The sequence below is a fragment of the Scyliorhinus torazame genome, chromosome 14 (genome assembly GCF_047496885.1).
Source record: "Scyliorhinus torazame isolate Kashiwa2021f chromosome 14, sScyTor2.1, whole genome shotgun sequence".
NCBI classification, from domain to species: Eukaryota; Metazoa; Chordata; class Chondrichthyes; order Carcharhiniformes; family Scyliorhinidae; genus Scyliorhinus; species Scyliorhinus torazame.
Genome location: NC_092720.1, coordinates 213,753,541 through 213,775,233, shown reverse-complemented (window position 1 = coordinate 213,775,233; position 21,693 = coordinate 213,753,541). Strand labels below are relative to the sequence as shown.

Below are 21,693 nucleotides of genomic sequence, written 5' to 3'. Positions count from 1 at the left end.
CGGTCCATAAACTGCCTCATCCCTTCCCCCTCCCCAGGGGGCTCCGACTCGTTTACCTTCCCATAGAACTCCCTGAAGACTTCATTAACCCTCTCCGGGCTCAGCACCATGTTGCCTTCCCTATCCCGCACTCCCCCAATCTCTTTAGCCGCCTCCCTCTTACGCAGCTGGTGCGCCAGCATCCTGCTCGCCTTCTCCCCATACTCATGAACTGCCCCCTTCGCTTTCCTCAGCTGTGCCTCTGCTTTCCCCGTGGTCAGCAAGTCAAACTCCGCCTGTAGTTTCCGGCGCTCATTCAACAGCCCCCCCCCTCTGGGGCCTCCACGTACCTCCTGTCTACCCTGAGTATCACTCCCACCAGCCTCTCCCTCTCCGCCCTCTCCTTCTTCTCTCTGTGGGACCTAATGGAGATTAACTCTCTCCTAACGACCGCCTTCAGAGCCTCTCAAACCACTGCCACCGTTACCTCCCCTGTGTCATTCGCTCCCACATAATTCTCAATACTACTCCTTATCTGCCCACTCACCTCTTCATCCGCCAGCAGCCCCACATCCAGTCTCCAGAGAGGGCGCTGACCCCGCTCCGCCCCCAATCGCAGGTCCACCCAGTGCGGGGCATGGTCTGAGACCGCAATGGCCGAGTATTCGACCCCCTCCACCCTCGGGATTAACGCCCTATTCAGCACAAAGAAGTCTATCCGCGAATAGACTTTTAGGACGTGGGAGAAAAAGGAGAACTCCTTCGCCCTTGGCCGCGCAAACCTCCAGGGGTCCACTCCCTCCATCTGGCCCATGAACTCCCACAAGGACCTGGCCACCGCCGGCCTCTTTCCCGACCTGGACTTGGAACGATCCAAGCTCGGATCCAAGACAGTATTAAAGTCCCCTCCCATTATCAGGTTACTTGTCTCCAAGTCCGGGATCCTACCCAACACGCGCCTCATGAAGTCCGCATCGTCCCAGTTCGGGGCATATACATTCACTAGCACCACCCGGGCCCCCTGCAGCTTGCTACTCACCATTATATACCTGCCCCCCTTGTCCGCCACGATACTCCCCGGCCTCAAATGCCACTCGTTTACTGACCAAAATTGCCACCCCTCTGGTCTTGGAGTCTAACCCCGAGTGAAACACCTTTCCCACCCATCCTTTCCTCAGCCTCGTCTGGTCAGCGAGCTTTAAGTGCGTCTCTTGCAACATGGCCACGTCCGCCTTCAACCCCTTCAGATGCGAGAACACACGGGACCTCTTGACCGGCCCATTCAGGCCCCTCATGTTATCATAGAATTTACAGTGCGGAAGGAAGCCATTCGGCCCATCGAGTCTGCACCGGCTCTTGGAAAGAGCACCCTACCCAAGGTCAACACCTACACCCTATCCCCATAACCCAGTAACCCCACCCAACACTAAGGGCAATTTGGGACACTAAGGGCAATTTATCATGGCCAATCCACCTAACCCGCACATCTTTGGACTGTGGGAGGAAACCGGAGCACCCGGAGGAAACCCACGCAGACACGGGGAGGATGTGCAGACTCCACACAGACCGTGACTCAAGCCGGAATCGAACCTGGGACCCTGGAGCTGTGAAGCAATTGTGCTATCCACAATGCTACCATGCTGCCCCAAACGTGTTCTACGTGATCAGCCTGGTCGGGGGGTTGACCACCCCCCCCCCCATCCCGCCGACTAGCCATCTCCCTTTTTCGGCCAGCCACGTGCCCCCGCCTCCCTCCTCCAGCTCTCCCCTCGGTGGTCCCCCCCCCGCCTGACTCTCCATCCGTGCCTCTCACCTGGCTCCCCTTCAGTCAGCAAAGCAGCACCCCTTTCCCCCCCCTCCCCCACAGCCTCCCCCCCCCCCCCCAGCCAAGCATCCGCTTAGCCCTGGTTTTCCCCCCCATTGTGCTTCCCAAGTCAGCTCACCCATGCTGACCCCGGCTGCTCCCGCCTCTATATACCAACTCTAAACTTGTTGCCTCCTTTGGGCCGCTCCCCCCTCCCCGCAGGGTAGAGGGCCAAGCTCCATCCGGGACCTCCCCGTGTGCCGGACAACCCGTCCCGGGCGTTTCCCGCCCCCTAGAACTGAACACCTGGAAAACAAAACACCTGGAAAACAAGCAAAACAAACAACAAAACCCCCAACCAAACTGGAGCAGACAGGCCCATAAACTTATGCTTTACCCGCCGTCCTCCCCTCTGTCCCTCCCCACCTGCACATTTCACCCCCATACAACTGTTCCTTAGTTCAGGTCCAGCTTCTCTTGCCTGATGGAACGACCACGCCTCGTCCGGCGAAACAAAGTAGTGCTGCCTGTCCTGGTATGTTACCCACAGTCTCGCAGTGTGCAGGAGCCCAAACTTCACCCCTTTACTGTGGAGGACCGCCTTAGCCCAGTTGAAACCCGCACGCCCCCTCACCAGCTCAGCTCCCAAGTCCTGGTAAATGCGGATCTCACCGTTCTCCCACTTACTGCTCCGCTCTTTCTTCGCCCACCGCAGGACTCGCTCCCGGTCTGCCAAGCGCTGAAACCGTATCACCATCGCCCTCGGTGGCTCGTTTACCCTCGGCTTCCCGCGACCCTTCCCAAGGGCCGCGGGAAGGTCCCCGCGCCCAACAGCGTCCCCAACATTGTGGCCACGTACGTACTCGCATCCGCCCCCTCCGCTCCTTCGGGAAGGCCCAGGATCCGCAGATTATGGCTCCAAGACTGAAACTCAATGTCATCCAGCCTCTCCTCCCATCTGTTATGGAGCGCCTCGTGCACCTCCACTTTCACCGCCAGGCCCAGGATCTCGTCCGCATTCTCCGCCACCTTCCGCCTCACTGCTTGATCTCCTTCTCCTGCCCCTTCTGGGTCACCACAATTCTCTCCATGGAGGCCAGCATCTCCGTTTTCAACTCCATGAAGCAGTTTTTAAGGAGCTCCTGCTGTTCTCTGGCCCACTGGGCCTACACCTCCCGATCTTCTCCGGCCGCCATTTTGTCCTCCCGGACCTTCTCAACCTTCTTCCCCGGGTTCGGACGTCTGCCGGCTCCGCTCCTGGTTCTCTCCATGCACCACCGGGGGGAGCCTCTCCCACGTCCGTTCCTGCGCCGGTCCCTCCTGTCAATTACCGCCACCGTTCCTTTTAACGGCCCGAAAAACCGATCCCGGCAGGAGCTGCCGTCCGCCGCTACCGGAAGTCCATGTGATCGAATCTTTTGCACTAGCCTGCCATGAGTGACCTTATCAAAAGCTTTACTAAAGTCTATGTGGACAACAACCACAGCCTTTCCCTCGTCAATCATTTTTGTCACCTCCTCAAAAATTTCAATCAAATTAGTGAGACATGACGTCCCTCGTACAAAACCATGCCGTCTGTCGCTAATAAGACCAGTCACTTCCAAATTTGCATATATCCTGTGTGGGATTCTCCCTTACCCGGCAGGGTGGAATCCTCCGCACCTTCAGGGGCTAGGCTGGCGCTACCGGGGTTGGCGCTGCGCCAACCGGCGCGGAAGGGCCTGGCCGGTGCGAGGTGGCGCATGCGCGGGATTTGTCTATCTCTGGAGTTGACACTGTTGGAGGCCAGCAATGGCGTCAGCGGTGGAGTTCAGCCTACGCATCAGTACAGGACCAATGTCTCCATGACAGCCACCATCCTGTCAGTGTTCAGCTTGGTGTGTTGCCATGACAGCACGGTCACCTTGGACTGGAGGCATACCGACTCCTCCATTGTCTGTCCCTTGAAATCTGAGAGTGCAGCTGACATCCCTTCCCGATATTCCCGTAATTGTCGCGGCTGCAGCTCCAACAGTTGATTAAGGACCAAGTCGAGAGGCTCATCATCTGACTCCAGCAGTAATGAGTGCCAGCAACCTTGGATGTCCCTGCCTCTGACTGCTATGGAACAGATTGTGTGCTGTGCTCACCAGATTGCCATCCTGAGGTGTATGTCACCGCGTTGGTCGAGGGTGTGGGTGAGTGCTATGGCAAGTCTTCAATACTGCTGCCCACAGGGTCCTTATCTGAGATGCAGGAGGTGGGGTCAAGGTTGACTAAGGCCGACGTGGCAGCTATCTCTGGGAGAGAAAGTGGAGATTATTAATGCTTGGCAGCTGGGTTGTCTGCACATAGCGAATTCAGATTTGAGAGAGGCATGAGAGAGCGAGTGAACATAAGGCTTTATTTGTCATGAAATTGCCTAGCCAGAGTCAGTAGTACAGATGGATGCCGTCCACAAGGGGCCGGCCTATATATGCCCTGGTGTGGGCGGAGCTAGAGGCGGAGCCATACTGGGGTTACAGTACAGTACCTGGACGCAGTTCATATCACCACGTCCAGGTCATAGGTCACAGGTTATGGTATCATGCATTATGGTGAATACATTCACCACATTCACCCCCTGTTAAAAAAATCAAGTCCAGGTTGACGTGGGGTCATTACATATTCAGTCTATCTGGAGGCCGGATCGTTCTCTTTGGCCTCCGCAGCTCTGGTGGTGCGACGGGCACAGTTGTCGCAGGTGGTGACTCCAGGGGCGTTGTGTCTGGAGCTTGAGCCTCACTCCGGGGTGTCGGAGACGGTTGGGGTGCGGGGGTAGGGTGGGGGGTGATGGGTGGCGGCAGTGTCGGCGCGGGACAATACAGGAGACCCAGGGGGGCGTAGGGGCCTCTGTGAGTGGCGGCGGGCAGCGGGGAGGGGGGTGATGTAGGCGAGGGTGGCGCGTTGGCGTGGGAACCAGCTGGCGCCAGGTCCTGTAGGGAGACCGTATCCTGCCGTCTGTCCTGGTGCGCGATGTAAGCGTACTGGGGGTTAGCGTGGAGCAGCTGGACCCTCTCGAACAGAGTGTCGGTCTTATGGATCCTCATGTGCTTCCGGAGAAGGACTGGTCCCGGAGTTTTCAGCCAAGTTGAAAGCGAGACCCCAGAGATGGACTTCCTGGGGAAGATAAACAAACGATCGTGAGGGGTCTCGTTCGTGGCCGTACAGAGGAGCGATCTGATGGAGTGGAGGGTGTCAGGGAGGGCCTCCTGCCAGTGGGGGATAGGGAGACTTCTAGACCTAAGGGCCAGAAGGTCGGCCTTCCATACCGTCGCGTTCTCCCTCTCCACCTGCCCGTTTCCCTATGTTTAGAGCTCCTAGTCCTGCTCGAGGCGATGCCTTTGTTGAGCAGGTACTGACGCAGCTCATCGCTCATGAACGATGTGCCCCGGTCGCTGTGGACATAGGCAGGGCAACCGAACAACGTGAAGATGCTGTGCAGTGCCTTTATGAGGGTGGCTGAGGTCCAAAGATGTGCAGGTTAGGTGGATTGGCCATGATAAATTGCCCTTAGTGTCCAAAATTGCCCTTCGTGTTGGGTGGGGTTACTGGGTTATGGGGATAGGGTGGAGGTGTTGACCTTGGATAGGGTGCTCTTTCCACGAGCCGGTGCAGACTCGATGGGCCGAATGGCCTCCTTCTGCACTGTAAATTCTATGATAATCTATGATAATCTATGTCGGGGCAGGGGACGGCAAAGGGGAAGCGGAAGTACTCATCGATGACGGAGAGAAAGTAGATATTCCGATTGGTGGAGGGGAGGGCCCTTTGAAGTCGATGCTTAGGTGCTCAAAGGGCCGGGAGGCCTTTACCAGGTGGACCTTGCCTGGCCAGAAGAAGTGCGGTTTGCACTCCGCGCAGACTTGGCAGTCCCTGGTCATGGCCTTGACCTTCTCGGTGGAGAAAGGCAGATTGCGGGCCTTAATGAAGTGGGTAAGCCGGGTGACCCCCGGGTGACAGAGGTCATCATGGATAGCCCGAAGTCGGTCATCTTGCGCGCTGGCGCATGTGCCGCGGGACTGGGGGCTCATTGAGCTTCCCAGGACGATACTTGATATCGTAGTTGTAGGTGGAGAGTTCAATCCTCCACCTCAAGATTTTATCATTTTTTATTTTGCCCCGTTGTGCGTTGTCAAACATGAAGGCTACCGATCGTTGGTCGGTGACGAGGGTGAACCTCCTACTGGCTAGGTAGTGCCTCCAGTGCCGCACGGCTTCCACTCTGGCTTGCGCTTCCTTCTCGACCAAGGGGTGTCAAATTTCGGAAGCGTGGAGGGTCCTCGAGAAAAATGCTACTGGCCTGCCCGCCTGGTTGAGTGTGGCGGCCAGTGTGACGTCTGACGCATCGCTCTCTACCCGAAAAGGAATGGATTCATCCACCGCATGCATTGCGGCCTTGGTTATACCGGCCTTGATGCGGCTGAAGGCCGAGCGGGCCTCATCCGTCAGGGGGAACCTAGTGGTTTGAATCAATGGGCGGGCTTTGTGCGCATAGTTGGGGACCCACAGGGCATAGTATGAGAACAGCCCCAGGCACCGTTTCAGGGCCTTGAGGCTGTGGGGAGGGGGGAGTTCTGTAAGGGGGCGCATGCGGTCGGGGTCGGGCCCTAGGACCCCGTTCTCCACGACGTAGCTGAGGATGGCCAGCCGGGTAGTATGGAAGACGCACTTTTCTTTATTGTATGTAAGATTGAGGGATTGGGCGGCTTGGAGGAATCTCTGAAGGTTGGATTCATGCTCCTGCTGATCATGGCCGCAGATGGTCACATTGTCCAAGTACGGGTATGTCGCCCGCAAACCGTACTGGTCCACCATTCGGTCCATCGTTTTCTGAAAGACTGAGACCCAGTTAGTGACGCCGAAGGGGACTCTGAGGAAGTGGAAGAGCCGGCCGGCTGCTTCAAAGGCAGTGCAGTGGCGCTCTTCCGGGCGGATTGGGAGCTGGTGGTAGGCTGCCTTCAGATCGACCGTGGAGAACACACGTACTATGCGATCTGGTTGATCATCTCCGCCATGCGGGGGAGGGGGTACGCATCCAGTTGCGTGACCCGGTTAATGGTCTGGCTGTAGTCCACAACCATCCGATACTTTTCCCCGGTCCGGACGACCACCACTTGCGCTCTCCAGGGTCTGTTACTGGCCTCTTTGATCCCCTCACTCAACAGTCGCTGGACCTCTGACTTGATAAATACCATGTCTAGCGAGCTGTACTGCCTGCTCCTGGTGGCAATGGGCTTACAGTCCGGAGTGAGGTTCGCAAAGAGTGAAGGGGGGGAGACCTGGAGGGTCGCAAGGCTGCATACGGTGAGGCGGGGCAAGGGTCCACCGAACTGTAAGGTCAGGCTTCGGTGATTACACTGAAAATCCAATCCGAGCAGTGGGGGGACGCAGAGGTGGGGGAGGACGTAGAGCGTGAAACGGGTATACTCCGCTCCCTGTATCGCGAGGTTGGCGATACAGTACCCCCGGATCTGAACTGAATGGGACCCGGAGACAAGGGACATTGTTTGTGCAGCGGGGTAGGTGTGGAGGGAACAGCGCCTTACCGTGTCGGGGTGGACAAAGCTCTCCGTGCTCCTGGAGTCGAAGAGGCAGTGGGTCTCTTGCCCGTTGACCCGGACAACCATCATGGAGTTCCTCAGTGGTTTCGGCTGTGACTGGTCGAAGGTCGCCGCACCCAGATATGGGTAGTCTGCGTGGCCGGTGGAGTCGCAAGATGGCGGCCCCCATGTGTCACACGTGTCGGACGGGGTTGAAGATGGCGCCCAGGATGGCCGCCCCCATCAGTCGCACGTGTCGGTCGGTGTTGAGGCCGGGAGCCAAGATGGCGACCCCCACGATTCGCACGATGCCGAAGGCGCATGGGGGGGGGGGGGGCGTTCCGGGCAGGCACGCATCCACATTGCGAGGCCTGTGGTGCTGTGAGTCCATGGGTCGGGTCTGGTGCGCTTTCGATTTCTGGTCCCTAGTTTGTCCCAGACAGACTCTCGCGTAGTGCCCCTTTTTCCCGCAGTCGCTGCATGTCGCCACATGGGCTGGGCAATGCTGCCGGGGGTGTTGGCCCTGGCCGCAGAAGTAACATTGCGGTTCTCTGGGCTGGGCTGGCAGACGTGCGGCGCAGGCCTGCGGCATAGGCGGGTCTGACGGGGGCCGCGATGATGGTTCTGGTAGGCCACCTCTAGTGAGGTAGCTAGCTTTACCGTGTCCCGCAGGCCGGAGGCCCCGTTTTCCAGCAGGCGCTGCCTGATATAGTTCGAGCGGATCCCCGCCACGTAAGTGTCCCGGATCTTTGAGTTCATATGCTCCTCCGCCATCACATCTCGGTAGCTGCAGTTTCTAGTGAGTAATGTCAGGGTCTCCAGAAACTCGTCCAGCGATTCTCCTGCGTGTTGACGGCGAGCAGTGAGAAGGTGCCTAGCGAACACCTCGTTCACGGGCTTCACGAAGTGCGCCTTGAGGTTTGCGACCGCTTCCGCATACATGGCCGCTTTCTCAATCTTTACCGAGATTCGATGGCTCACCCGAGCGTGGAGGAGTCGCAGTTTGAGGGTCTCCGAGGGTGCTGTTGCTGAGGAGTCGATGTAGGCCTCGAAGCAAATGTTCAAAATTTTCCTTGGCTTCGGACGCGCGGGCGTTGAGTTCCAGCCTGTCTGGCGTTAGAACGGCTTCCACAGTGCTGTCTATGACGAATAAATTGATGTACCTTCAATTCACAGCGAGGCAGAGAGAGCGAGTGAACATAAGGCTTTATTTGTCATGAACGTGCCTAGCCTGAGTCAGTAGTACAGACGGATGCCACCCACAAGGGGCCGGCCAAAAATGCCCTGGTGTGGGCGGAGCCAAAGGCAGAGCCATACCGGGGTTACAGGACAGTACCTGGAAGCAGTTCATATCACCACTTCCAGGTCATAGGTCACAGGTTATGGTATCATGCATGCATTATGGTGAATACATTTACCACACATGATCTGGTGCAGGATCCTCATGTTGGTGCAGGAATGGTCCACGTCCTCTCGGGTGACTCTTGAATAGAGTGAAGACCTTGATGTCCGCCACTACACCCCAGTCTAGGACCTCTCCTGTTGATTTGTGTGCGATCCTGTCCTACATGAAGATAGGTGGAGAGAGTGTGAAAAAGGTGCATGCCAGGCCAAGTGAGAAGGTGTGTGTGTGTGTGTGTGTGTGTGTGTGTGTTAGGAGGACAGGATCCCCAGAGGATATGAAGCCAGATCGAGATATGAGGGTGGTGTGTCAAAGTGTGAATGGTGATCTCTCTTGAGCTGGCAATGGACTGGAACTTTTAAAAGTTTTAAGATGGTGCAACATTCATGACCTCTCTCTGTCGATTTCCAAAGCCTTCTCCTTGTAGCAGTTTTCATGACTGGTGTTCACTGACTGTTCACATCCTTCTGCCGTAACCTGTTCAAATAAAGGTTCTCAGCTGGGGTTTCCAAACATGAACTCATCATCTGTATTTGACTGTTTGATTGCCCACTCCCATTTATACAAAAGAACAGAGCCCTGCTAATGATATGCAACTAACCTCCAATTGACAGCCAAAGAGGCAATCAAACTCTGTAATGGGCTAATGGCTGGTCAGACAGGAGTGTCCCGAAAGACAATGGATCTCAAGTTTAACGAGTTTAAGTCTGAACGGGACCATGTGACTCAGCCAGATGTGGGCGTATCCCGCTGATTCTGGGCTAATAGTTTCTCCTTTTCACTCTGTTAACCTCTAAATTGCCTGCTAATCTTCAGTGCAATTTCTGGGCCCAATTTCCTAATATTGCCCTCTCGTAACTCCTCCCTCACGAAACAGAGATGCCGATGAATGTGCAGTGTTTTTGACTATCAGAGCCATGCCTGCAGTGGAGCAGTCCTGGGCTCCAGCATTGAGCTCTGTGTTTTTGGCTGTAGTTTAAACATAGTGTCTGGCGTGAGGAACGGGCAAGGTAATGACATGGCCTGAAAATCAGAGGCTGTCTGCCAGTAAGATGGAGTGTTTCCCTTTGCTTCACAACTAATGAGGTGGGAAGGGGACAACGCGGCAGGAAAACCCACTACTGCAGCCGTCGGGTAAAAAGTCGTTTTTCATGCCCCCACCGCACTTTGTGCCATTCTAGGATGATTCTGCCTGGTTGTGATGCACTAGTCCCTGAGGTCTGCTTTTGACTCCACTAAAATTCGTAGCTTAAATGGTTTGTGACAATAAAGATTATTATTATTTGGGACAATAGAGGACCAAACCCAGATTACAAACTAGGACGGTAACTTAAAAGAATAATCTGGCTGTGTGAACACCAGTTTTGAAGTTTCTGCCCTTTCAGAAGTAATAATGAAATGAAATGAATGAAAATCGCTTATTGTCACAAGTAGGCTTCAAATGAAGTTACTGTGAAAAGTCCCTAGTCGCCACATTCCGGCACCTGTTCGGGGAGGCTTGTACGAGAATTGAACCGTGCTGCTGGCCTGCCTTGGTCTGCTTTAAAAGCCAGCGATCAGAGAATGTGATTGTCGTGGACAGAGATTCCACACCCAACAGACCCTTGAGCAAACTTCAGTGCTGGTATTCCTGGATGTTCAGTTGGACTCTTGCTGAAGTTAAGGCAGGAGGCTGCCAGAGCAACTGTGGGTTTTCCACCTCATGAACTTTCACTGATATTGGATATTCTAAAATGACAGATGGTACAGATAATATTAGTTTCTCATTGACTGGTGTTTACTTTACAGATGACATCTTCCCTGCAGTCCCTGACTGGCTGGTACCATTGCTCGTGACTCTTTGCTGTCTAATTGTGGGCGTTTCTGTTGAGATTTATTGGAGTTTGAAACAACATCGACACATTAAAGGTACATTCGCAATGTAACATTGACAAAGATTCAGGCCTGGAAACCCCATGGTGCTCCTCCCAGTTTCAGTGCAAACGGAGGAAATTCTTGGAGAAGCAGCATTAAAATTGGAGATTCTGCTGACCTTCCATTGAATTTCAGCTGGGAAACTGGAAGAGGCCTGTGGAATTTTAGGAGCACAGGATCGAAGCAGTGAAATGTGGAAACAAGACAAGGTTTATTTTAGTATTGGATGTTTGTTGGGCACTTACATTAAAGTGAAAAAACAGGAACAGCTGCAAGTCCCACTGTGTACTGTCGAGCCCCTGGGCTGGTGCACACAGTCAATTCCAGCCCCACTTGACCTGGAATGACAAGTGAAATCTGATGTTGTTTTAAAATACCTGAGGTCCTTGGCTGCGCCCAATAAACTGCAGTTTGTAATTTTAACACAAGTAACCTTTTATTATGTACAATATAATAATTGCACCGACAGAAAATGTAACTGGCTAGCTAATACCCCTTTCCCAATGCCCCCTCCCAACTACCTCCCCTCTCTGCACACACACGCACACACAGACAAACAACATCGAGGGGAAAGGGTGGTTGAAAGATAATGAAAATATTGATAAAAATAAAAGGATAATGGATCTTTGATGCACTAGGTTTACTTCCAGTTAATGTCTTTTTGGAGTTCAAACTTCAGTTTCAGTACTTCTTCCTTCTCGGCTTGAGATGGTTTTCTCTGGCATGGTTGTCTACTTTTTCTGTAGATTCAAGTTCATTTCAAGTTTACAGCAAAGATGTGCCAGGCAGTCATTGGTTTTAGAACAGTAAAGCAGTTGAGAGGGGGAGAGAGAGAGAGAGAGAGAGAGAGAGAGAAAAAGAGGGTTCCTTTCGCTTTCAAGTTCTAAACAGTTCTGCGAAGCTCTCGCCGAAAGCATCACACACAAACCAATCACTGACTGTTGTCAGGTAGAACACCGTCCCTGGCCTACCCACAGGTTGCCAGCCAACCAATTGAACCAACTTCCTCCAAAGCTGGTTGCTAAGATTCACTCAGTGCCGACGAGTCTGTTTCTCCTCTCCCAAGATACAGAACCTAATGGGCGTGAGCTAACGGAAATGTTTCGAAGTGTCATTTGGAGCGGCTTTTGCAGAGTTTCCTGCCGGGCCTGTTGGCATTTCCCCACCGCTATCTAACCATACTTTGGGCCCGATTTAACCAAATAGGAACTATGTCCCATAGCAAGTGCATTTAGCCACATGTTTCCTGGCGCTCGCAGTGATGAGAAACACAACGCTATCTAACATGACTCCGGTTAGATATGGGGCCTCAGCGGAGAAAGCGCGGCCGAGGCCACACTTAGTCTCGTTTCCTGCACTGAGGAGCCCCGCTCACCAAAAACACCTCAGTGCAGGGAGAGATCGTCTCAATCACTCGAGTGCTGACGTGACCCCCAAAACCCCCCAAGCCCCAATTCACCTGCCCCCCCCGCCAACATGTCAGCCACTGCACAATCACCGCCACACAGAAAATGCCAGCTTGGCCCCCTAGCAGTGCCCCTGCCAGAGCCACCTGGGCACTTGGCACTGATACCCTGGCAGTGCTCCTTCCAGCTTTGTACTGCCACTCGGGAGCGACGGGGTACCACAGTGGTTAACACTGCTGCCTTACCTGAATTGACTTCCATGGCAGCCATGAGCTGATCGGTCGCACACAAGGTGGCTCCTGCTTGGAGACTCAGATTTTGGCCCTTTCTACCTGGTTAATGGGAATTTTGGTGAGATAAAGTGCCAAGTAACTGGACTGTATTGGTTTCTCCTCCAATGTGGAATGTTAGCGGGTTACAACACCCGACTTAAATCGAATAAAGTCTCGGCTCAAGAGGTTGATGGCCCACGTGGAGTAGCAACAGAAAGTATGGAGGATCTTGCCGTGTTGTCTTCGCCTGCTCCACTGCTTATGGATCAGTTGATGAAGTTCATCAAAGGGGAATTTAAGAAGCATTGGCAGGAGATGTAGGAGGACCTGTACAAGGCGACTGAGGGAGCGGCAGCCCCTCTTCGCGGGTCATTGGAATGGTTGGAGAGCGTATGGAGTCACAGAGTGTGACGATATGAGAGGTAGAGAGGGCGGTGTCTGATCACAGTAACCGGATCGTGTCTTTGGAGGCGGCGGCAATGCTGGGAGAGGCCCAGAAGTTGTTGAAGGCAAGAGTGAAGAATCAGCCCAGGCGGCAAAGATTCCGAATATTCAGATTGCCGGAGGAGTCGAGGGTGCAAGTGCCACCGACTACGTGGCAAAGAGTTTTGGGAAGTGAGAGAGCACCGGCTTGGCCTTAGTAAAGCCCACTTGTCGTTTGGCCTGGCCGGACCCAATGTTCCGATGATCCGTATCCAATGACCCTTCCAGCTGCAGTCCCGTGTGGACTTCGCCAACCTCAAAATTTGCTTCTTCTTCTTGTACAACCGGACGATCACCGCCCGTGACGGTTCTCAAGCTCTCGGCCACTGACGCAGCGACCAGTGGGCCCAATCCACCTCCGGGCCTTCTCAAAGTCTCATGGCTTCAGGTTGAACATGGGCAAGGAAACTGCTGCTGATTACCACGTACCGCCCACCATCAGCTGATGAATCAGTGTTCTTCCATGTTGAACACCAGTTGGAATAAGCACTGAGGGTGGCAAGAGCGCAGAATATGCTCTGGGTGGGGACTTCAATCTCCATCACCAAGAGTGGCTCGGTAGTACCAGCACAGACCCAGCTGGCCGGATCCTAAAGGACGTCGCTTCTAGGCTGGGATGAACCAACGAGAGGGAAAAACATACTTGACCTCATCCTCACCAGCCTGCCTGCTGCAGGTGCATCTGACCATTGGTAGAAGTGACCACCGCACAGTCCTTGTGGAGACAAAGTCCCATCTTCACATTGAGGATACCGTCCACCGTGTTGTACGGCACTACCACCGTGCTGAATGGGATAGACTTCAACAGATCTGGCAACTCAAGACTGGGCATCCATGAGGCCCTGTGGGCCATCAGCAGCAGCAGAATTGTATCAACCACAATCTGCCTCATGGCCCGACATGTCCCCCACTCTCCCATTACCACCCAGCCAGGGGATCAACCCTGGTTCAATGAAGAGTGCAGGAGAGCGTGGCAGGAGCAACATCAGGCATCAGGAAAATGAGATGTCAACTTGGGTGAAGCGACAACACAGGACTACTTGTGTGCCAAACAGCATAAGCAGCAAGTAATAGACAGAGCTAAGCGATTCCACAACAAACGCATCTGATCTAAGCTCTGCAGTCCTGCTACATCCAGCCGTGAATAGGCAACTAAACAACTCACTGGAGGAGGAGGCTCAACAAATATCCCCATCCTTAATGATGGAGGAGCCCAGCACATCTGTGCAAAAGACAAGGCTGAGGCACTCGCAACAATCTTCAGCCAGAAGTGCCGAGTGGATGATCCACCTCAGTCTCCTCCGGAGGTTCCCAGCATCACAGATGTCAGTCTTCAGCCAATACGATTCACTCCAGGCGATATCAAGAAATGGCTGAAGGCACTGGACACTGCAAAGGCTATGGGTCCTGACAATATCCCAGCAATAGTCCTGAAGACTTGTGCTCCAGAACTTGCCACACCCCTAGCCAAGCTGTTCCAGTACAGCGACAACACTGGCATCTACCCGGCAATACGGAAAATTCCCAGGTGTGTCCTGTACACAAGAAACAGGGCAAATCCAACCCTGCCAATTACCACCCTATCAGTCTACTCTCCATCATCAGCAAAATGATGGAAGGAGTCATCAACAGTGCTATCAAGAGGCACTTACTCAGCTATAATCTGCTCACGGACGCTCAGTTTGGGTTCCATCAGAGTCACTCAGCTCCTGACTCTTTATTACAGCCTTGGTTCAAACATGGACCAAAGAGCTGAATGCCAGAGTGAAATGAGAATGAATACCCTTGACATAAAGGCAGAATTTGATGAGTATGGCATCAAGGAGCCCTCGCTAAACTGGAGTCAATGGGAATCAGGGGGAAAACTCTCCGCTGGTTGGAGTCATACCCGGCACAAAGGAAGATGGTTATGGTGGTTGGAGGTCAATCATCTCAGCTCCAGGACATCATTGCAGGAGTTCCTCAGGGCAGTGTCCTAGGCCCAACCATCTTCAGCTGCTGCATCAATGAGCTCCCTTCCATTATACGGTGAGAGGTGGGGATGTTTGTGGGTGATTGCACAATGGTCAGCACCATTTGCCAGTCCTCAGATAATGAAGCAGTCCGTGTCCAAATGCAGCAAGACCTGGACAATAGCTAGGCTTGGACTTACAAGTGGCAAGTTATATTTGCACCACACAAGTGCCAGGCAATGACCATCTCCTTCAAGAGAGGACCTAACCACAGCCGCCTTGACATTCAATGGCATTACCATCACTGTATCCCCCATAGTCAACATCCTGGGGTTACCATTGATCAGAAACTGAACTGGACTAGCCACATTAATACTGTGGTTCTAGGGCAGGACAAAGACTAGGAATCCTACGGTGAGTAACTCACCTCCAGGCCCCCCAAAGCCTGTCCACCATCTACAAGGTACAAGTCAGGAGTGCAATGGAATACTCTCCACTTGCCTGGATGAGAGCAGCTTCAACAACACTCAAGCAGCTCGACACCATCCAGGACAAAGCAGCCCCGCTTGATCACTCCTCCTTCCACAAACATTCAAACCCTCCACCACTGACGACAGTGGAAGCCATGTCTACAAGATGCACTGCAGTAACTCACCAAGGTTCCTTAGACAACACCTTCCAAACCCACGATCACTACCATCTAGAAGGACAAGAGCAGCAGATACCTGGGAACCCCACCGCCTGGAGGTTCCCCTCGCAGTCACTCACTCACCCTGACTTGGAAATATATCGCCGTTCCTTCACTGTCGCTGGGGCAACATCCTGGAACTCCCTCCCGAACAGCACAGTGGGTGCACCTACACCCTAAGGACTGCAGCGGTTCAAGAAGCCAAATCACCACCACCTTCTGAAGGGCAACCAGGGATGGGCAATAAATGCTGGCCTAACCAGCGACACTCACATTCTGCAAAATGAATAAAAAATAAATTAAAAAATCCAGGAGAGAGGGAGATTTCCTTCTTCTCCCACGTGCATGATGTACATTGCCGAATAGAGTTCTTTGTGGTAGGGAGATCATTAGTCCCAGGAATTGTGGGGACAGAATACACTACAACAGTAATATCAGACCACGCGCCACATTATGTGGAAGTGATGTTCAAAATGGGCCGAGCCCAGCGCCCCCCATGGACGTTAGATTCAGCACTCCTGGTAGGCAAGAAGTTCTGCGAGAAGATAGCCTTGGAAATAGAGGATTATATGGAGTTCAACCAGAACGGGGAGGTTTCGCTCTCCACGTTTTGGAAGAGTTGAAGGCAGCAATTAATGGGAGGTGATATCCTCTAAGGCCCACAGGGATAAGGTTGAGAGGGCAGAGAGACAGAGGTTAGTCAAGGCCATTGTGGAAGTGGACCGGTGGTATTCGCCCACTCCGGCTAGACAGCTGTTAGCAGAAAGAAAGAGGCTGCAGGCCGAGTTCGATCAGGTATCGATAGGGAAGGCGGGGGGCCAGCTCCGTCGTGCATGGGGAGAAGGCCAGCTGCCTGGTAGCCCACCCGTTGAGACAGTAAGTGGTCACATGGGAGACAGTGCAGGTTGGGTTGGGGGAGGGGGGGGTCTGGTGACGACACTGGAAATAAATTAACGGGGCATTTGAGGCATTTTACTGGGATCGTATAGGTCAGTGTCCTGGGCGGAGAACGCGGAGATGGAACACTTTCTAGACGGGTTGGAATTCCCAGTGGTGGAGTAGGAGAAGGGACCGGGACTGGAGGTGCCATTGGAACTGTCGGTGATAATGGAGTGCATTGAGCTGATGCAATCGGGGAAGGCCGGAAGGCTTTCCGGTGGAATTTTATCAACAGTTCTCAGCAGTGCTGGCATCTCCTGGGGATGTATTATGATTTGTGGCCAGGGGAGGAAATGCTGGCCACATTGGTGCAGACGTCCATCTCCTTGATCCCAAAGAAGAATAAGGATCCGGTGGAGAGTGGGTCTTTTCAGCCAATTTCCTTGTCTAATACAGATGTGAAAGTGCTGCTGAAGGTTTTGGCTAGGCGATTGGAGGGGTGCGTGCCTGAGGTGGTCTCTGAGCATCAGACAGGCTTTGTTAAGGGGAGTTAGTTGTCAAGTAACATTAGACGCTTTCTGAACGTGGTCATGACAGGGTCCAGGGAGAAGATGCCGAGGTTATTATTTCGGGATGCGGAGAAGTTGTTTGACCGGGTGGAGTGGAGGTACCTGTTCAAGGCCCTGTGAGAACCAATGCGGTGAACCCGGGTATTTTTAGAATATCCGTGCCAGATTTAGCAGCTTTTTTTTTGTTGAGATGATGCAGCTCTGCCTCGTGCTTTTTAAAACTTTGCAAATAGTGGCTGCAGATATTTTCCATTTTAACACTGGAATTTATTTTAAATGCAGGGAATTAAGCCTCTTAGGGGCACGAGACAGGGATGCCCATTATCTCCGTTGTTATCTGTGCTATCTATAGAGCCCCTGGCCATTGTACTTCAGATGTCAAATGACTGGAAAGCCATAGTAATGGGAGACCGGGAGCACTGGGTATCCGTCTAGGTGAACAATCTGTCGCTATATTTTCCGGTTGCGCTTGTGTGTACGGAGAAAATAATGGGACTGTTAGGGAAGTTTGGGTCCTTTTCAGGGTATAAACTCAACATGTCGAAGAGCGAGGTATTTCCTCAGGGAGGTGTGTAGACCTGGGAGCCTTGCCGTTTAAGCTGGCCAAGCCGAGAATTAGGTACCTCGATATTCAGGTGGCTCGTGACTGGGCCACGATGCACAAATGAAACTTGAGACCAGCTTGGTGGAAAGGGTGTGAGGGGACCCGAATAGGTGGGGCGCTCTCCCACTCTCCTTGGTGGGGAGAGTGCAGACGTTAAAAATAAATATTCTCCTGAGGTTTTGTGTTCGTGTTTCAGTCCCTCCCGATCAGAAAGTATTTTTTGTGAGGGTGGAAAGGTTAATTTTGGCCTTTGAGTGGGCAGGTAAGACACCTAGGATCCGGAGAGATTCCTGCAGAGGGGTAGCAGGCAGGGGGGGATTGTGTTACCACAGTTACCACATTATTACTGGGCGGTGAATGTTGAAAAGGTGCGCCGGTGGTGGTGGGGGCGGAAGGGGGGGTGTCAGAGTGGGTGCAAATGGAGGAGGCTTCCTGCGAGGGGTGGGGGGTCTCTAAAGCCGCTGGTTATGGCCCCTCTCCCTTTCTCCCTGGCCAGGTATACAGCGAGCCTGGTGGTGGTGGCATTCCTTAAAATTGGAACCAGCTTAGGTGGCACTTTGGGTTGGGTGGCAGAGTGGTTATGATCTGATCTGAAAATTTGGCAGTACATCTGGAGAGATACACGGCAGTTTTCAGTCAGAGCCTGGTTCTCTGACAGATTATGGGGCAATTCTGCTCCTTGTTTCTAATATTTGTCACAATGTTTTTATTGTATCTTTTCAGAGCTCGAACGTCGGAAATCTTTCGTGGAACTTGGTAAGAGCTCAATATTGAAATATTCACAAACTACAAAGAAGGTTTTCGAGTAACTAACTTTTATTAATGACATTTACTTTGTTTATCTGTTGGGATCAGTTAGTTAAATATACATATTGAGATTATGACTGTTTTACACAAAAGGATAATAAACTGATCCTTTAAGTACTCTTTGTGCAGAATTCACTGTACAAGGATATCTTGGAATAATCTCCAACCTTTGATTTAAAAACACTGGATGAAGTGTTCCAGGACAGGACATTCGGAAGTAGCAGACGACAGTCAGAATATTGTTGTTGCTGTCAGTACAACTGCAGAAAGCTACTTACCAGTTACATTTGTGTTCCCCACAGCATTAACTATTTTAATCACTCTGACTTATATTGGTGAGATGGTATCCCATTGGTCTGACCTGAGATGACTTCCAGGTCCTGGAATTAAGAGGATAAGAAGAACCAATTGTTTAGTTCAATTATCAATTAGACAGATCTTAGGATAGGTCATAATTATATTTTAATTATTGCACAGATTTACATTAATGCTTCCTTTCAGCTAAACTCAATAGTTTCCTCAGATTATTATTCCAATGTTTAGTGATTTTAAAAACTATGGAGATATTGGGCATGATACAGCGACCATGTTATGCCCGGCATAGATTATCATAGAATTTACAGTGCAGAAGGAGGCCATTCGGCCCATCGAGTCTGCACCGGCTGTTGGAAAGAGCACCCTACCCAAGGTCAACATCTCCACCCTATCCCCATAACCCAGTAACCCCACCCAACACTAAGGGCAACTTTGGACACTAAGGGCAATTTAGCATGGCCAATCCACCTAACCTGCACATCTTTGGACTGTGGGAGGAAACCGGAGCACCCGGAGGAAACCCACGCAGACACGGGGAGAACGTGCAGACTCCGCACAGACAGTTACCCAAGCCGGAATCGAACCTTGGACCGTGGAGTTGTGAAGCAATTGTGCTAACCACTATGGCTACCCTGCTGCCGTGGCATGGATCGGAGCATTCCGGGTGAAAAGCAGGAGAGGGCAAAGTCGAGATTTGTGTCGGGCACAAATTATTTTGCGATGTAGCTAACCCGCTCCTGATGACGAGTTCCTGATCTCACCCAATGGCAAGAATATCATTAATTTGTGTTCATTTCAATCTCATTAATGAGATTGAAGTCGAATGCGGCAGCCTCCTGGGAATTACCTGACTCCCCGGTGGGAAAAAACATGAAGCTGGCGCAATGGCTACTGAAGGGAAGTGAGGAGGTGAGCAGCCATTTCTATTTTCTGGCAGGCAGCTCAATGCCACCGGAGTTGCTGTCCGAGTGCTCGGGGAGGGTGGGGGGCACTTCAGGGGAGTTGGGCTTGGTTGGGGGGCTGAAGCATTCCAGGTTGGTGTTCGCCCATGGGCTGGGGTGGGAGGGGCTTTGCGCCTGTGAGGCCTTCAAGCCATCTTCAAATACTGTGGAGACCCATAACAGGGGCAAACACACTGCAGCCTGTCTGTCCCACCAAACGCACCCGGGACAGATCCCTGCTGCAGGTTCTCTCATGAAAGTCAATTTCACCCCTTTGACTGTGAGCAGCCTCTATCTTCACGCTGGAATGAGGAATTAGCCTTGTTAGTTGTGGTAATACTTCACACTCCTGAACGCTATAGTGTCTCCTCGAGGACACAGGTGCCATGGCTCAGAGGATGATTACTGCATTGTATGTCCAGCAAACACTGATGCCTGAACAGTGTGCCTGAACTCTAGAAGCATCAGCACCATAGGGACAATTGTCAACAATCAAACACTAAGAGCAGGTTTCAGCACTGAGGATCCTCTCACGGCCAAAGGATAAATGTGTGGATGAGCAAAAGGCAGCTGAGCACGTCTTCCTTAATGTTCCCGACAGAGGTGTGGGTCTCGGGGTTCCCGGCAGAGGTCTGGGTCTCGGGGTTCCCGGCAGAGGTCTGGGTCTCGGGGTTCCCGGCAGAGGTCTGGGTCTCGGGGTTCCCGGCAGAGGTCTGGGTCTCGGGGTTCCCGGCAGAGGTCTGGGTCTCGGGGTTCCCGGCAGAGGTCTGGGTCTCGGGGTTCCCGGCAGAGGTCTGGGTCTCGGGGTTCCCGACAGAGGTCTGGGTCTCGGGGTTCCCGGCAGAGGTCTGGGTCTCTGATATCCCGGCAGAGGTCTGGGTCTCGGGGTTCCCGACAGAGGTCTGGGTCTCGGGGTTCCCGGCAGAGGTCTGGGTCTCGGGGTTCCCGGCAGAGGTCTGGGTCTCGGGGTTCCCGGCAGAGGTCTGGGTCTCGGATATCCCGGCAGAGGTCTGGGTCTCGGGGTTCCCGGCAGAGGTCTGGGTCTCGGGGTTCCCGGCAGAGGTCTGGGTCTCGGGGTTCCCGGCAGAGGTCTGGGTCTCGGATATCCCGGCAGAGGTCTGGGTCTCGGGGTTCCCGGCAGAGGTCTGGGTCTCGGGGTTCCCGGCAGAGGTCTGGGTCTCGGATATCCCGGCAGAGGTCTGGGTCTCGGGGTTCCCGGCAGAGGTCTGGGTCTCGGGGTTCCCGGCAGAGGTCTGGGTCTCGGGGTTCCCGGCAGAGGTCTGGGTCTCGGATATCCCGGCAGAGGTCTGGGTCTCGGGGTTCCCGGCAGAGGTCTGGGTCTCGGGGTTCCCGACAGAGGTCTGGGTCTCGGGGTTCCCGGCAGAGGTCTGGGTCTCGGATATCCCGGCAGAGGTCTGGGTCTCGGGGTTCCCGACAGACGTCTGGGTCTCGGATATCCCGGCAGAGGTCTGGGTCTCGGATATCCCGGCAGAGGTCTGGGTCTCGGGGTTCCCGGCAGAGGTCTGGGTCTCGGGGTTCCCGGCAGAGGTCTGGGTCTCGGGGTTCCCGGCAGAGGTCTGGGTCTCGGGGTTCCCGGCAGAGGTCTGGGTCTCGGGGTTCCCGGCAGAGGTCTGGATCTCGGGGTTCCCGGCAGAGGTCTGGGTCTCGGATATCCCGGCAGAGGTCTGGGTCTCGGGGTTCCTAGCAGAGGTCTGGGTCTCGGGGTTCCCGGCAGAGGTCTGGGTCTCGGGGTTCCCGGCAGAGGTCTGGGTCTCGGGGTTCCCGGCAGAGGTCTGGGTCTCGGGGTTCCCGACAGAGGTCTGGGTCTCGGGGTTCCCGACAGAGGTCTGGGTCTCGGGGTTCCCAGCAGAGGTCTGGGTCTCGGGGTTCCCGACAGAGGTCTGGGTCTCGGATATCCCGGCAGAGGTCTGGGTCTCTGATATCCCGGCAGAGGTCTGGGTCTCGGATATCCCGACAGAGGTCTGGGTCTCGGATATCCCGGCAGAGGTCTGGGTCTCGGGGTTCCCGGCAGAGGTCTGGGTCTCGGGGTTCCCGGCAGAGGTCTGGGTCTCGGGGTTCCCGGCAGAGGTCTGGGTCTCGGGGTTCCCGGCAGAGGT

At 53.6% G+C, this 21,693-nt stretch overlaps 1 protein-coding gene across 4 annotated transcripts in view; it reads left to right on the top strand.

Moving 5' to 3' along the window:
- LOC140390476 (butyrophilin subfamily 1 member A1-like) overlaps window positions 1–21,693 on the top strand; it is a 178,939-nt gene that overhangs the window by 61,392 nt on the left and 95,854 nt on the right. For 2 of the 4 annotated variants that reach the window (XM_072475637.1, XM_072475636.1), the window contains exons 5-6: window positions 10,535–10,654; window positions 18,237–18,269. In XM_072475637.1, the coding sequence (XP_072331738.1) occupies window positions 10,535–10,654; window positions 18,237–18,269 (153 nt within the window). The remainder of the gene's footprint in view (window positions 1–10,534; window positions 10,655–18,236; window positions 18,270–21,693) is intronic. The other 2 variants (XM_072475639.1, XM_072475638.1) reach the window with 1 other exon arrangement.